Raw genomic sequence first — 12,213 nt, 5'->3', positions numbered from 1 at the left:
TATTTAATAAATACAAAATATAGTACGCCCTTTAAATGTCGAAAAGTTCATCTAAAGAACATGAATTTATTACAAATATTTAAACATTTATTTTATTCTGTTAATTAAAATAAAGCTTTTTTTTTATTATAAGTTCCTTATAAAAAACCAATTAAAAAAGTATTTAAAGAACCAAAACATAATATAGTGGTTTTCTATTTTTTTATGTTTGAAAAATTAAAAATCTCTTAAACACAATGTAAAAAAATAAAAAGATACTTGTGGTCAGTTTGTCTTAAAAAAAATTAAAAGAACATTTATTGAACTTGTATTTGTGCATAATTGGTAATGCACAACTAGCATTTTGTTTTTACTTTCTTAATTTTATTTTGTATATTTACTGTGATTTAACACATCTTATTACTAATTAATTATATTATTTAGTTTAACCTCATCACTAGTCAAAGAAAATATTCCCGGCATATTATTCATTTAATATTGCGTACTAAACTATAATTATCATAAATACCAAAACTCCAATGGATTTTGTTTTAATTTTTTATAAAAACATGAACAAACAATTCATAATTCATTAAATATTTATACTTTTCCATTATTATAAGTGCTCAAGGTACTGTTTTCCCTTAAAAATTTATAATTTGTTATAAATATTAAAAATTTTTAACTTTCGAATTAAATTGTTAAAAAAAAATTTATATAATTAATATATATATATATATATTTTAGACTTACATCAATTCCCAGATATGTAATTCCTACCACGTGAGCCACAGTATGCTACAATTTTCCCTTGATAAATTATTAGGGATTTGTTAGATGAAAATAGAAAGATATAGGTTAAGGATGTCAATTGGCCCCACTCCCGACGGGGAACCCGATTAACCGCCCCGTTGAAACCGGGTCGGAGAATTTTTTCGGAGATCGGGGACGTTGTCGGGGCCGAAGAAAAAAATTCCCCATTGGCACCGGGTAGAGGAATATCATCCCCGCCCCGCCTCCGAAATATTAAATATTTAATTTAAAATTATATATATATTGAAAACATTAGCTATGTATGTTCATAGGTAAGAACAGTGTTAAACATGATATCTAAATAAAAATTAGAAAACCCCCATATATTTATTTATTTATTTAGTAAATTATTAATAATTAAATAAACATTAGTATAAAAATTAAATAAAATTCTAACCTTATATTAACTATATTACATCTTTTAAATTTTTTTAAATTTTACAAATAATTTATTGGTGGTTATGTATGTTGGTATTTTGTGTTAAGTCATATTTATAAATAAGTTTCTCAATTATTCAAAAATTTTTATGGTATTTTTAGAAAATATTTTATAAATTTTATTTTAAATAATAATAATATTGTAATTAATTAATTGGGGTCGGAGAATCCCCGAACCCAAAAAATCCCTGCGGGGATAGGGACGGGAAAAAAATTCCCCATATTCGGGTTTGGGGCCGGGTTCGGGGATGGGAGTATATTTTCGGGGTCGGGGGCTGAGGAATGTATCCCCCAGTGAATCCCCGCCCCGTTGATATCTCTAATATAGGTTCCTTTTGCACTCCATGTGTACCCAACCACGGTTCGGTTACAGTTTAAAACGGTTTCGGTTTTAAATTTTAGAACCGGAGCCAAACTGTGTAATCTGAAGGTTCCAATTCCGGTTCAGTTCTACTACAGTTTTAGTTCCGGTTTAGTTCTAAATAATTTGTTTCTTTTTAATTAAAATATATAAAAAAATTATATTATATTATATATATTTTAAAAATAAAAATAGAACGGAACCAGCGGCTCGATTCCAGTTTTCAACTCATAAAAACTTTAACCGGAACCTTAAAGTTTTAGTTCAGAGTTCAATTTGGTACCAAAACTGTTTTTACGGTTTCAGCTTGATTCTACTGTTTAAACCAAACTGGAGCCAGGTATAACTCCAAGCTCAACCCGTTACATGAGCCATGATTTAAAGAAAATATATATATATATATATTATTATTATTATTATTATTATTATTATAAAACAACATATACGCACATATTGTGAGAAAAATGAACAAATTGTGAACATAGAAAGCATTCATTTTAAAAGTTCTATGTTGTGTATATATATAAAGGAAATAAGAACAAATAATCAATTATGAAAACGAACATCCAAACCGCTACTTTATTTCTAAAATACTTATTTATATAAAATATAATTAATATTGTTACCTTATTAAAGGAAACTAATTACATATAATATTATAAATAATTATCTCTAAATATTTTTCCCTTTGCTTTATGAATATAAATACTTAATAAATAAAAGCAAGTTTGAAAAAAAAAATTAAAATTAAAAAAATTTGAATCCCTTACTATATTAGTTATCTTATCAAAGATTAAATGTATAAGTCCAAACGTTTACATTTCTGTTTTCATCCGAATTTAATAACCTTCACAAACATATCATTTGATTTCTTATAACAAAATGCACCTTGATTTTTGAATTTGTATTATTTGAGATTCCTTGATATTATATCTAGTTATTGCTCAAGAAGAATTCAAAGATTTTTTAAAAATGTCATTGAAAATCACAGAATTTAATTATGGGGGGAAAAATAAAAAATTTGACAATTTATTTAGCCTTTTTAGATTAAATTTTTTTATATTTTTTTATTGTAAGCTTCTTAAAAAGATAAATATTTAAAAGGGTATTTTGCTAAAAATGAAGTTGCATGCTCGTGATGATAATAAAATAATTAGTAATGATTAGAAAGTGTGAATTACTAATTGTAAGTAATTACATAACATAATCACTCCTATTAATGCACAAGCAACTCTTTTTTTGTTTTTTTGTTTTTTAAATTTTTAATTTGCATATATGTTTATTGTGATTTCATACTTCCTGTGATTAATTATATTATTTAGTTTTACATATAACCTCTATCATTCTCCAAAAAAAAAAAAAATTCTCTCAGCATATTATTCATTTAATATTACTTCATAAATTATAATTATTCTAAATATCAAAGCTTCAATGTAACTCTTCTATTAATTTTTATAAGAAATGAAAGCCAACAATTCATATAATTCATATAAAAAATTTTTAATTTTCTTTCATCATAAAAGTGTGTTCAAACATACTTTTATGATGAATTAATTCGATACTTGTTGTTAGTTTTATTTTACCCATTTTTATGGTTAATAACTATAAAATTACAAAGTCCTTTCAAGAATAATTTAATGCATTATTCTTGTCATTGATGATTAAAAGAGTTATTTTTAGGATTTTTGATGCGATGCATTTTTATAATATTTTAAACTTGTGCTGAGGTTAATGTTATGAAATTTGAGATGTGTATTTCTTTTCTTGAGCTTTCTTTGACTTTTATGAGCAAGAAACATGTCTTGTGTGTCCATGTTATTCCTGAGCTTGAGAGTCTTGCATGTTCATTCTTAGTCATATTAGTTGTGTATATCAATTTTTCTATTTATCTTCAAACTGATGCAACATATAGCGCAAACATGGTGATATTTAGGTTGGTTAAAGTTCTATAAGTTTAAATCTTGCCATTAAATTTAAAACTCCGGATCCGGTTTCAATTTTTTTAACTACATTCACTACACCAAAAGAAGGCTATTGAGGCGGTTTTTAAGCCCTATAGAGGCGATTTTAACCGCCTCTATAGCTATAGAATTGGTTTTTTTTCACCTGTCTCTAAACTGTCTCGTATCAAGCCCGTTCTACATTTTAAAACTGGTTTGTACCAACTGTTGGGTAAGTTTTACCTACGGAACCAATTCTAATTATAAGCTATTAGAGGCGGTTATAACCGCCTCTATAGCTAGTAATTTTTCATTCCATACCAATAGCTTTAGAGGCGGTTATAACCACCTCTATAACTAATAATTTGTTATCCATCCCTTACAAATAGCTTTATAGGAGTTTATAACCGCCTCTAAATTTTTTTTGTTGAATTGAATTTATTTTTCTATTAATAATAAATAAATTTGTTAACCTATAAATGAAAAACATAAATTTTTCAATACATTCAAAAGTATTCTAAATTCAATATGATTGATTTTTATTGACAAGTAAAGAGCTCAAATGAAATGTATTTTGATTAAAAACAAAATGTGAAGAGTTTTACACTATATGTCTACTTTTATTACAAAATATTTTTTTCGCTTAATTACACAAAGTAAAAAGCTTCATATACCCTCTTAAGCTTCAACCCTCTCGATCTTTAACCATGAATTCTCCTACATAAATAAATAAACACTATCAAATAAAGAGCAATAATTGTAATTAAAATTAAATAAAGAACTGTAAAGAGTTACATTATAACATTATAATGTACTTTGTTTAAATGAGAGCTACATTATTTGTAATTAAAATCAAATAAATTCTTTGCATGTTGAATTTCTCTCACCAGGGCGTTCATTGTTAAGCCTTGGGAGAAACATGCACTTTTCCAAGTAGTCTGACATGTACTGTAGTGAAATAAATAATAAATCCAACAGAATCATGTTCACCTCATGCGAGAACAAATAACACCACATAAACTATCACAGGGGAACTAGGTCAGTTTCAAAAACCCGTAGCAAGATTACTTTCATAATCCATTATATTCAGACTTACACCTTCAAAAATATGAGAGGGATGGAGGAAGTATATATATATATGAGAGTTGATTATGATCCCAGGTTAGATTGGTCAGATATACTAATAATGCAGTGAAGTGCAGCAAAAAAAGACTACTTACAGCTGGAATCTTGAGATAGCCACTTGGAGCTAAATGGTCCTGAAAATCAAATCACCAGAGGTACTTGATGAAATAGATACACACACATCATCGGATCTGAAAATAGGTTTATATATGTAGCTTGAAATACTGAATAGTAATTCTCAAGCTGAGCCAAATATGTACCATTATCTTGAAACCATGATGTTAGTGATCTAGACATTGGTGGTTAGCAACTAATTGCATTTGATCATATCTCAATTGGCCACCAAGGCCTCTGCAAAGACAAGCACACAGGGAGCAATATCTAATCACAATCTTCAATGCATGCCCAATCCAATGCATCTATAGCACATGGGTTTGCCGTATCAAATTGCGCATTCTCATTACAAGAAAAAGCTTTGTATTATACCCTCTCCTGACACAATACGTCTCACAAGAACTTACAACTCCCTAAGCTCGACAAAATGTCAAACCATATGTGAAAGTTTAATATGTAATCCAATTTAGATCTCTGATGTTCACATTGAAGACTTTCTATAAATAAGAAGAAAAATTTCAAGGAATGTTATTGAGAAAAGGCTATATTCAGCACTCTATCTATTTAGAGTAAGACTCATAATGTTCCTTCATATAGAACAACAGAGCAAACATCATTTACAAGTGTTGTGGAAAAATCCCAAAATAGATAGCATTGTTGAATGATGGGTCATGGACAGCAGATATTCAACATAATGAATATGACAAATCTCAGCAAATTTAATGCATATTAATTATCTCTAATTATTTTTAACAATCTTATTTTAAATAATGGAAACAACAAACCCATTTCTGAACAACCATGAAACGTCACTTGATCAACACATATTGGATAAAAAAGAAACATTTATTATTACAAATTCAATAATTCATCCTAATATATTAAAAGAAAAACAAGCAAATATCTACTTTTCCAACAACCTAAAGGTCAGCAAAGTGTCTCTTTCATTAAAAAAAAAAAGTACAGTAACGTCTAAGGTTTTTTATTATCATGACAAGGAAAATTAAACAAAATTCAAGATCCGGTAACCTAAAAATTAAGATTATTCCATACAATGAAGCAAAAACAATAAATTGATATATTCAGAAAACTTAGTTGAGCACTTAAATTTTACACCTATAAAAACAAGTCCCAAACAACCAACCACAAACACTAAAAACTCTCCATTTCCTCAAATCATTCAGCCAAAGAAAAAAAAAATAAAAAGAGACAATGGGTGGAGGAAGAGATGGAAATACTCCATTACTGCTAGAGCTCCCAGAAACACCATACGATCAAGATGCAGAAATACATAGAACTGGTAATTAAGTTGTTTAATCTATATTATTATTATTAGTACATCATGAACTTAATTTATTGTTATCTTAATTTGATATATATGTTTGTTTGGCAAGGACTTTAAAGACTGCAACAACACACAATAATAACTGCAGTGATTGGTTCTGGTGTTTTATCACTTGCATGGAGTATAACACAGCTTGGATGGCAAGCTGGTCCTCTGGCAATGGTGTTCTTTGCAGCAATCACCATGATACAGTCCTCACTTCTCACTGATTGTTATCGGTCGCCAGACTCCGAACTCGGCCATATTCGGAACAGAACACACATGGATGTTGTCAAGGTCATCTTAGGTACTTCGAAACTTCTACTTAATATAAATCAATGTTAAATGGTATATCTTGATCCACTAGATTAATTATTATATTGTTATTATTCATATATATAACTCTTAGTACCCCTCTATGTATATGTATGTTTTTTTACAGATTTAATGATAGCAGTTATGTCATCATAGAAAGAATTATGTTTTTTTCTTTTTTACATTGTTTAATACTATTTGGCAATATGCCTAGTATGACAATACCCATTAGATGTAAATTTAACAATATTATATGATGTGGTTAAAAAGATATGCATCAGGGTAATTATGTGTGTGACACTACTCCTATGAAACCCCGATGCATAACTCAAAGCAATATACTAACAATGACCAAAAAAATAAGGAAGCCTAATGCATAACTGAAGCAATATACTAGTTAAATTTTTGCACAAGCTCCACATGGAATCTAGCTCGTTTGAAAAAAACCTAATATGGATTACTCTTTGAGGTCAGTGATATCTCACATTCAAACACAAATTTGCAGGAAGATAGCATGGAGGAAATAGGGACAAAAGAGAGCAGAAAAATTGTTGAATGTTTATTTAAGCACAGGACAAAATGATGCCTAGAATAATTAAGCAAATATGTTCAATAAGGATGACTGAGATAACCATACCTGAGGTGCACGAGCTCCTATTTCCTGGAAAGTTGTGGGATTTTGTAAACAGGTCACAATATCATTGATTTCTTCTTTCATAAAGTCAACACTAGCAAAGTCACTCAAGTGTATTGGTGGATTTTTCACCCTCTGAAAAATTATAATAATGAATAAGATAAGCTTTTAATGAAACTTATGATTAATTCTAAATAGATAAAAAAATGATATCATGATCAAATATTAAGCTATTGTCACTATCATACCTTTATCTGATCAAAAGCTGATCTGATCGGATCAATTCCCTCTTTTTTCCTCCTAATTCTTCTGTTAAATTGAAATTGACGATAAGTTTTCTGCAGATAGACATAATGAAGGCCTAAAACTAGCTCGAACTCCACCAAGAAATTGAAGATTTAATACACATGAAATGGCTACCTATTTATAATAAAACATGAGAAATCATGTCGTAGACCCAATTAATGTTCAATTTCATAATGCAAGTGAAAAACAACAAAAAAATTAAAAAGATGAATTCAACCACCGGGGCATTAAACAATCTTTCGGACTATATACACTGACTACAGTAGTAGGTAAGCAAATACCAATTTCCAATCAATCCTGATATTTTATTATTGCAAAACAGAAACTAGCCTAGAATTAAGCACTTCCAAAATAGTAGGAAGATCGGTTCCATAAACACTGTACCACACCTCTTAAATTCAGTAAAATTTCTACAACAATACACCATGTATGAGGTATCTTGACAATTGTGTCTGTGGAATCACCCAGCACTTGGATTATGAACCTGTCCGGCGGCCATGCCAATCCACAAGCAGCTCCAATTGACAACTTATACACCTTCAAATCAAACATTGCATCAAATCCAAATCAAACTCCCATTCACTTAATTTTATTATCATAATAAAAACCCTAATTCCCATTTCTCTTACCTCTTTCTTATTGATTATGGGGTTCTGGACAAGCACTATAGGATAGACGGAAGTCCCAATCTCCGGATCCTCCGTCAAGGCCTCCCACTTGTACCTGATCTCCGGGTTCCTCAAAATCTTCACCCCAAGGCTCACCACAGCCATGAACACAAACTCCACCAGCAACATCAACGACATACCATACATAACACCATCGCCACTCTCATCATCGGCTTCACGACTGTCCCTCTCACCAAAACCCACATCTCCACAATCTTCCACCAAGCCTCATCCTCCCCAAACCTTTCATACGATGATACATTAAGAAAACCTACAAAGTTACCTGCGTTGATGCCATTGGAGAGCCAGATCGCCGAACCATCAACGAAAACATCCATACTGAGATTGAACCCCATGCATTTGGATCCCAAAACATTGGCGAAAATCCAGATCAAAAGCAGCAACATGGCTTCCAATGCCCTCATCCTCATCTCCTCCTAAATTATTCGAATCCTAGAAAGAAGAAAGTCAGGATCCATCAACACCATCGAAGAATTAGGGTTTTGGATAGAGGGAAAAAGGAGGATTAGGAGAGATCAATGGTGCAAACCAGAGCGCAATGCATGTAGAATGCGTTGTGTTGGATGCCGGCGATGGCTTCAGCCAACCATTTCGCTTCACCTTCGACGCCGGCGTTGAGCGCGTGTGGTCGCCGATGACGCGTGGAAATTGCCCGAAAAAAGGGGCGATTTTTAATTTTAATTTTTAATATTTTAACACTAACAAGCGGTTGTTGTAAACCGGATCTAAACATAGTTTGATAATTTTTCAAACCAACTATTTGAGCCGGTTTTCTAAAACCGGCTCTACTTCTCTGTCTCTAAAGCTATAAATTGGTGTGGTGATTGTTTGTGGAAAACAGAGAGTGATAGTATACTGATTGTTGATGTTGGTTCAAGACGTTATGATTTGAAAGTGGGTGAATTTTCCTATCTAGTCTGTTACAGTTCCAATATAGTTGATGATTGACGTATGAAGGCAATGTCAAGTGTGATGTTGCTTGCTTCAGCCTGCCTTTTTCTCAAAATAATTATCTCTGTTGGTCTTCAAGACCTAGTCATATTATTATCTAGTATAATTGCTATCTTTCATGATCTGTCTTTTGCTGTTATTATATGTTCTTTTGAATTGTATTTCACTACGTACAGTACGGCTCAATGCATTATCTTATCTTTCTTGAGTAGCACTAGTAAAAAAAAAACAAATGCCTTCATCAAGTCTTCATATTGAAATCTTTGTATTGTTAGCTAAGAGCTTCAGTGTTTGCCATCAATTGCCAGTGGACTAAGGTCTATTGTGTTGCTCGATCGGATTCCTTGTACATCATTAATAAAGAATATCTTTATTTCGCCTATATCATTTTATGTGACTGCCATTTCCATGGGTTCTCATTTCTGTAATGATCCGGCTTTAAACTTCATCTTCAGACTGATAGGTGCGTGCATATAAAAGCTGGCTTTACTTCTGATCAGAAATTCTTGGCAGAGTTAGGGTTCAATGTCCCTAAGAAGCTGTGGAAAACACTTATCAAATCAAGAGTTAGTTAATCACATTTTCCTAGTTTTGCTATTTGTGTTCAAATTGTGGATGGGACATTCGGAATATACTATTGGAGCCTAACTCGTCAATTCAATGCTTAACATACATGATTGTTCATTTTTAGTCGCCATCACTAGCTTCTGTTTCTTGCTGTTTGCTGATTGGAATTAGCATTTTTTTTTTAAAGGTTTCGTGCTATGTCTCAAGTTTTGGATCGTCTCAAAATAATTGTCTTTGATTTCTGTGTCTGAAATGTTCTTTATTTGGATCCTGATTGTGACAAGTATATTTTAAATTACCTACTGTGGAAATTTTTGCAGTCACAAACTTATTCAAGATGCCTCTCAAATACCGACCTGAGGACAAAGCAGCAAAGAAGGAACGCCTGTTAAAGAGAACCCAAGCTGAGGCTGAAGGAAGGACTGTTGAAGTTAAGAAGCCAATTGACTTGTTAAGTATGGGTTGAATCATGTTACCTACCTTATTGAACAGGTTTGATTTCCCTCTGTTAATTTGTCTTTGTTTCCTTCAATCTTGTAGGATAATATGCCATCACTCTTATTGGATGCAAGTTAGAGCCTTGAATATCGCTTTTTAGTTTTTACCTATAATTTATTGAAACATGTCACCTTCTTTCGTGCAGAACAAATCACAATTGGAGGTTATTGCTCATGATGTTGATCCAATCGAGTTGGTGGTTTGGCTGCCAGCATTGTGCAGGAAAATGGAGATTCCTTACTGTATTGTTAAAGGAAAAGCAAGATTGGGATCGGTCGGTGCATCCCGTGTATTTTAAGATATTGTAATATCAAATCCTAGGAAGATTTATGTTCTCATATGCAGTCATTCTTGATTTATCAACTACAGATTGTGCACCAGAAGACCGCCGCAGTGTTTGTTGAGGATGATGCAAAGAAAGAACAAGAAAAATAACAGGTTGTTTGATGAAATGCCCAGTTCAAACACAAGTGTTTGATGAAATGTCAAGAGAGAATGGATTCATGTTTTCATGGTCAAAGGATCAAAATAAAAGTGGACCAGGAATTAGTGCTTCACCAGCCAATAACCATTCAGTCTCCCTCACTATTTAAATCAAAAAGAAGTAGACACTAACTTACACCTGATTGGCCACACAAAATGTTAACATGGTCCAGCATTGGCTGGTTACAAAAACAGAGAGATATGCATAGTATTAAATTCATTTCTCTCTCAAAACCCCAACTAACATAACCAACTCCAAAAGTCACACTCCACCATACTCTTTGGTTGACTGCAATGTACCATTCTGACTACTTGCAGCACTTGATGAACAGTGCCATGCTCTCCATCCCTGTACCTCGTCAATCTCCATACTTAGTCGTGAACAGCAGCATGGACGATGACCCATCACTTCCTCATTACTTCTCCTTCATCTTCGGCCTTCCCTCACCATGCTTGGCCTCGCCTGTACACACTTCAGTCATACCGTCAACAGTGTTGTGTCTGACCACCGTGAAGAATGAGGATAAACTGGATTTCAGCAAAATCCTGGAAGCTATCAAGGTAAACACCTAAAATATACACCACCTTTTTCTGCTGCTGCTGTTTTTTTCTTTTAATCTTTGTTCACTGAGACTATGATTATTATTCTTTCAGGCCAACTTTAATGACAAATTTGATGAGATTAGCTAGGAAGAAGTGGGGAGGTGGAATAATGGGAACTAAATCACAGGCCAAAACCAAGGTCAAGGAAAGGCTGCTCAGAGGATGACCTAGTCCTGTTTGTCAACGGGTGACTCAAAGTCTAAGCATGAAAAGAGGAAGGAGTGAGTTGCAAGTAAAGAACTCTGTCTCTTTACTTGTAACTCTCTCCCATTAATTGGTCAGCATTGGTTGAAAAGGAACTGTCATATAAGACAGTACCTAGTTTAATCTTTATCATGTTTTTGTGTGCTGAAAAGTTACTTTGTGTTTTACTAAGTTAGCATGCTACCATGCAATTGGTCCATGCATGCATCGTATACGAGAAAGCCATTATGGCAGCCTTTTGTGTTGTAGTGTTTAAAAACCTCTCATAGAAGAGATGAATGTTGACTAAGAGAAATTAGAAAAAAACTCCCCGATCATTTTTGACTCTCTTCCTGTTGTTTTAGTTGTCTCCTCTATAGCTTGCATTAACAGTGGTATCAGAGATCTTTTCGGTCCGACGAGGCTGTGGAGTTATGGCGTCCGGCAGCAACAGCGTAGCACGCATGTCTCAGACCTCAGTCCCGGTCTTTGATGGTGAGGAGTACGAACATTGGAGTATCATGATGAGAACTCTTTTTCGCTCTCATGGACTCTGGGACTTGGTGGAGCATGGGATCTCAGAGGAAGAAGATGAGAAAAAGATTGAGGAGAACAAGCAGCGAGACTCTCATGCATTGTTTCTTATCCAGCAAGCGGTACACCGGCCCCTGTTTTCACATATTGCAGCAGCGTCAACTTCAAAGGAAGCTTGGGACAAACTAAGAAGACAGTACCAAGGGACCAGTCGGGTGATGGCCGTGAAGCTTCAGTCTTTGCGGCAATCTTTCGAGAATCTTCGTATCAAAAACAATGAGGAAGTGCAAGGATACGTATCTCGGGTCGTAGATCTGGCCAACCAGATGCGTTCCTTGGGAGATACGTTGTCGGAG

General features: G+C 33.1%; 1 protein-coding gene and 1 pseudogene across 2 annotated transcripts; one reads left to right on the top strand and one right to left on the bottom strand.

Moving 5' to 3' along the window:
* Positions 1-5,932: 5,932 nt before the first annotated feature.
* On the top strand, positions 5,933-11,306 carry LOC120255345 (annotated as a pseudogene).
* LOC120255346 (glucomannan 4-beta-mannosyltransferase 1-like) lies at positions 7,095-8,684 on the bottom strand. Of its 2 annotated transcripts, XM_039263190.1 has the most exons (4): positions 8,568-8,684; positions 7,979-8,470; positions 7,739-7,886; positions 7,095-7,178 (listed from the first exon to the last, which is right to left on the bottom strand). In XM_039263190.1, the coding sequence occupies exons 2-4, from the start codon at positions 8,162-8,164 to the stop codon at positions 7,147-7,149; spliced, it is 366 nt and encodes a 121-aa protein (XP_039119124.1). In that variant the 5' UTR covers positions 8,165-8,470; positions 8,568-8,684; the 3' UTR covers positions 7,095-7,146. The 2 variants fall into 2 exon arrangements, with proteins under 2 accessions (XP_039119124.1, XP_039119123.1); XM_039263189.1 differs by lacking the exon at positions 7,095-7,178 and having other exon boundaries at positions 7,658-7,886.
* Positions 11,307-12,213: the final 907 nt, after the last annotated feature.

This window comes from Dioscorea cayenensis, unplaced genomic scaffold (genome assembly GCF_009730915.1).
Source record: "Dioscorea cayenensis subsp. rotundata cultivar TDr96_F1 unplaced genomic scaffold, TDr96_F1_v2_PseudoChromosome.rev07_lg8_w22 25.fasta BLBR01000959.1, whole genome shotgun sequence".
Lineage (NCBI taxonomy): Eukaryota > Viridiplantae > Streptophyta > Magnoliopsida > Dioscoreales > Dioscoreaceae > Dioscorea > Dioscorea cayenensis.
This window is presented reverse-complemented; position numbering and strand designations above follow the sequence as displayed.

What these genes read in the sequence shown, in the direction of transcription:
- LOC120255346 (XM_039263189.1), bottom strand. Translation starts at nt 8,164, where the DNA reads ATGTATGGTATGTCGTTGATGTTGCTGGTGGAGTTTGTGTTCATGGCT. An exon ending in CCATAATCAATAAGAAAGAG is followed by an intron (nt 7,887 to 7,978) that starts GTAAGAGAAATG and finishes TTTGATTTGAAG; the next exon opens with GTGTATAAGTTGTCAATTGG.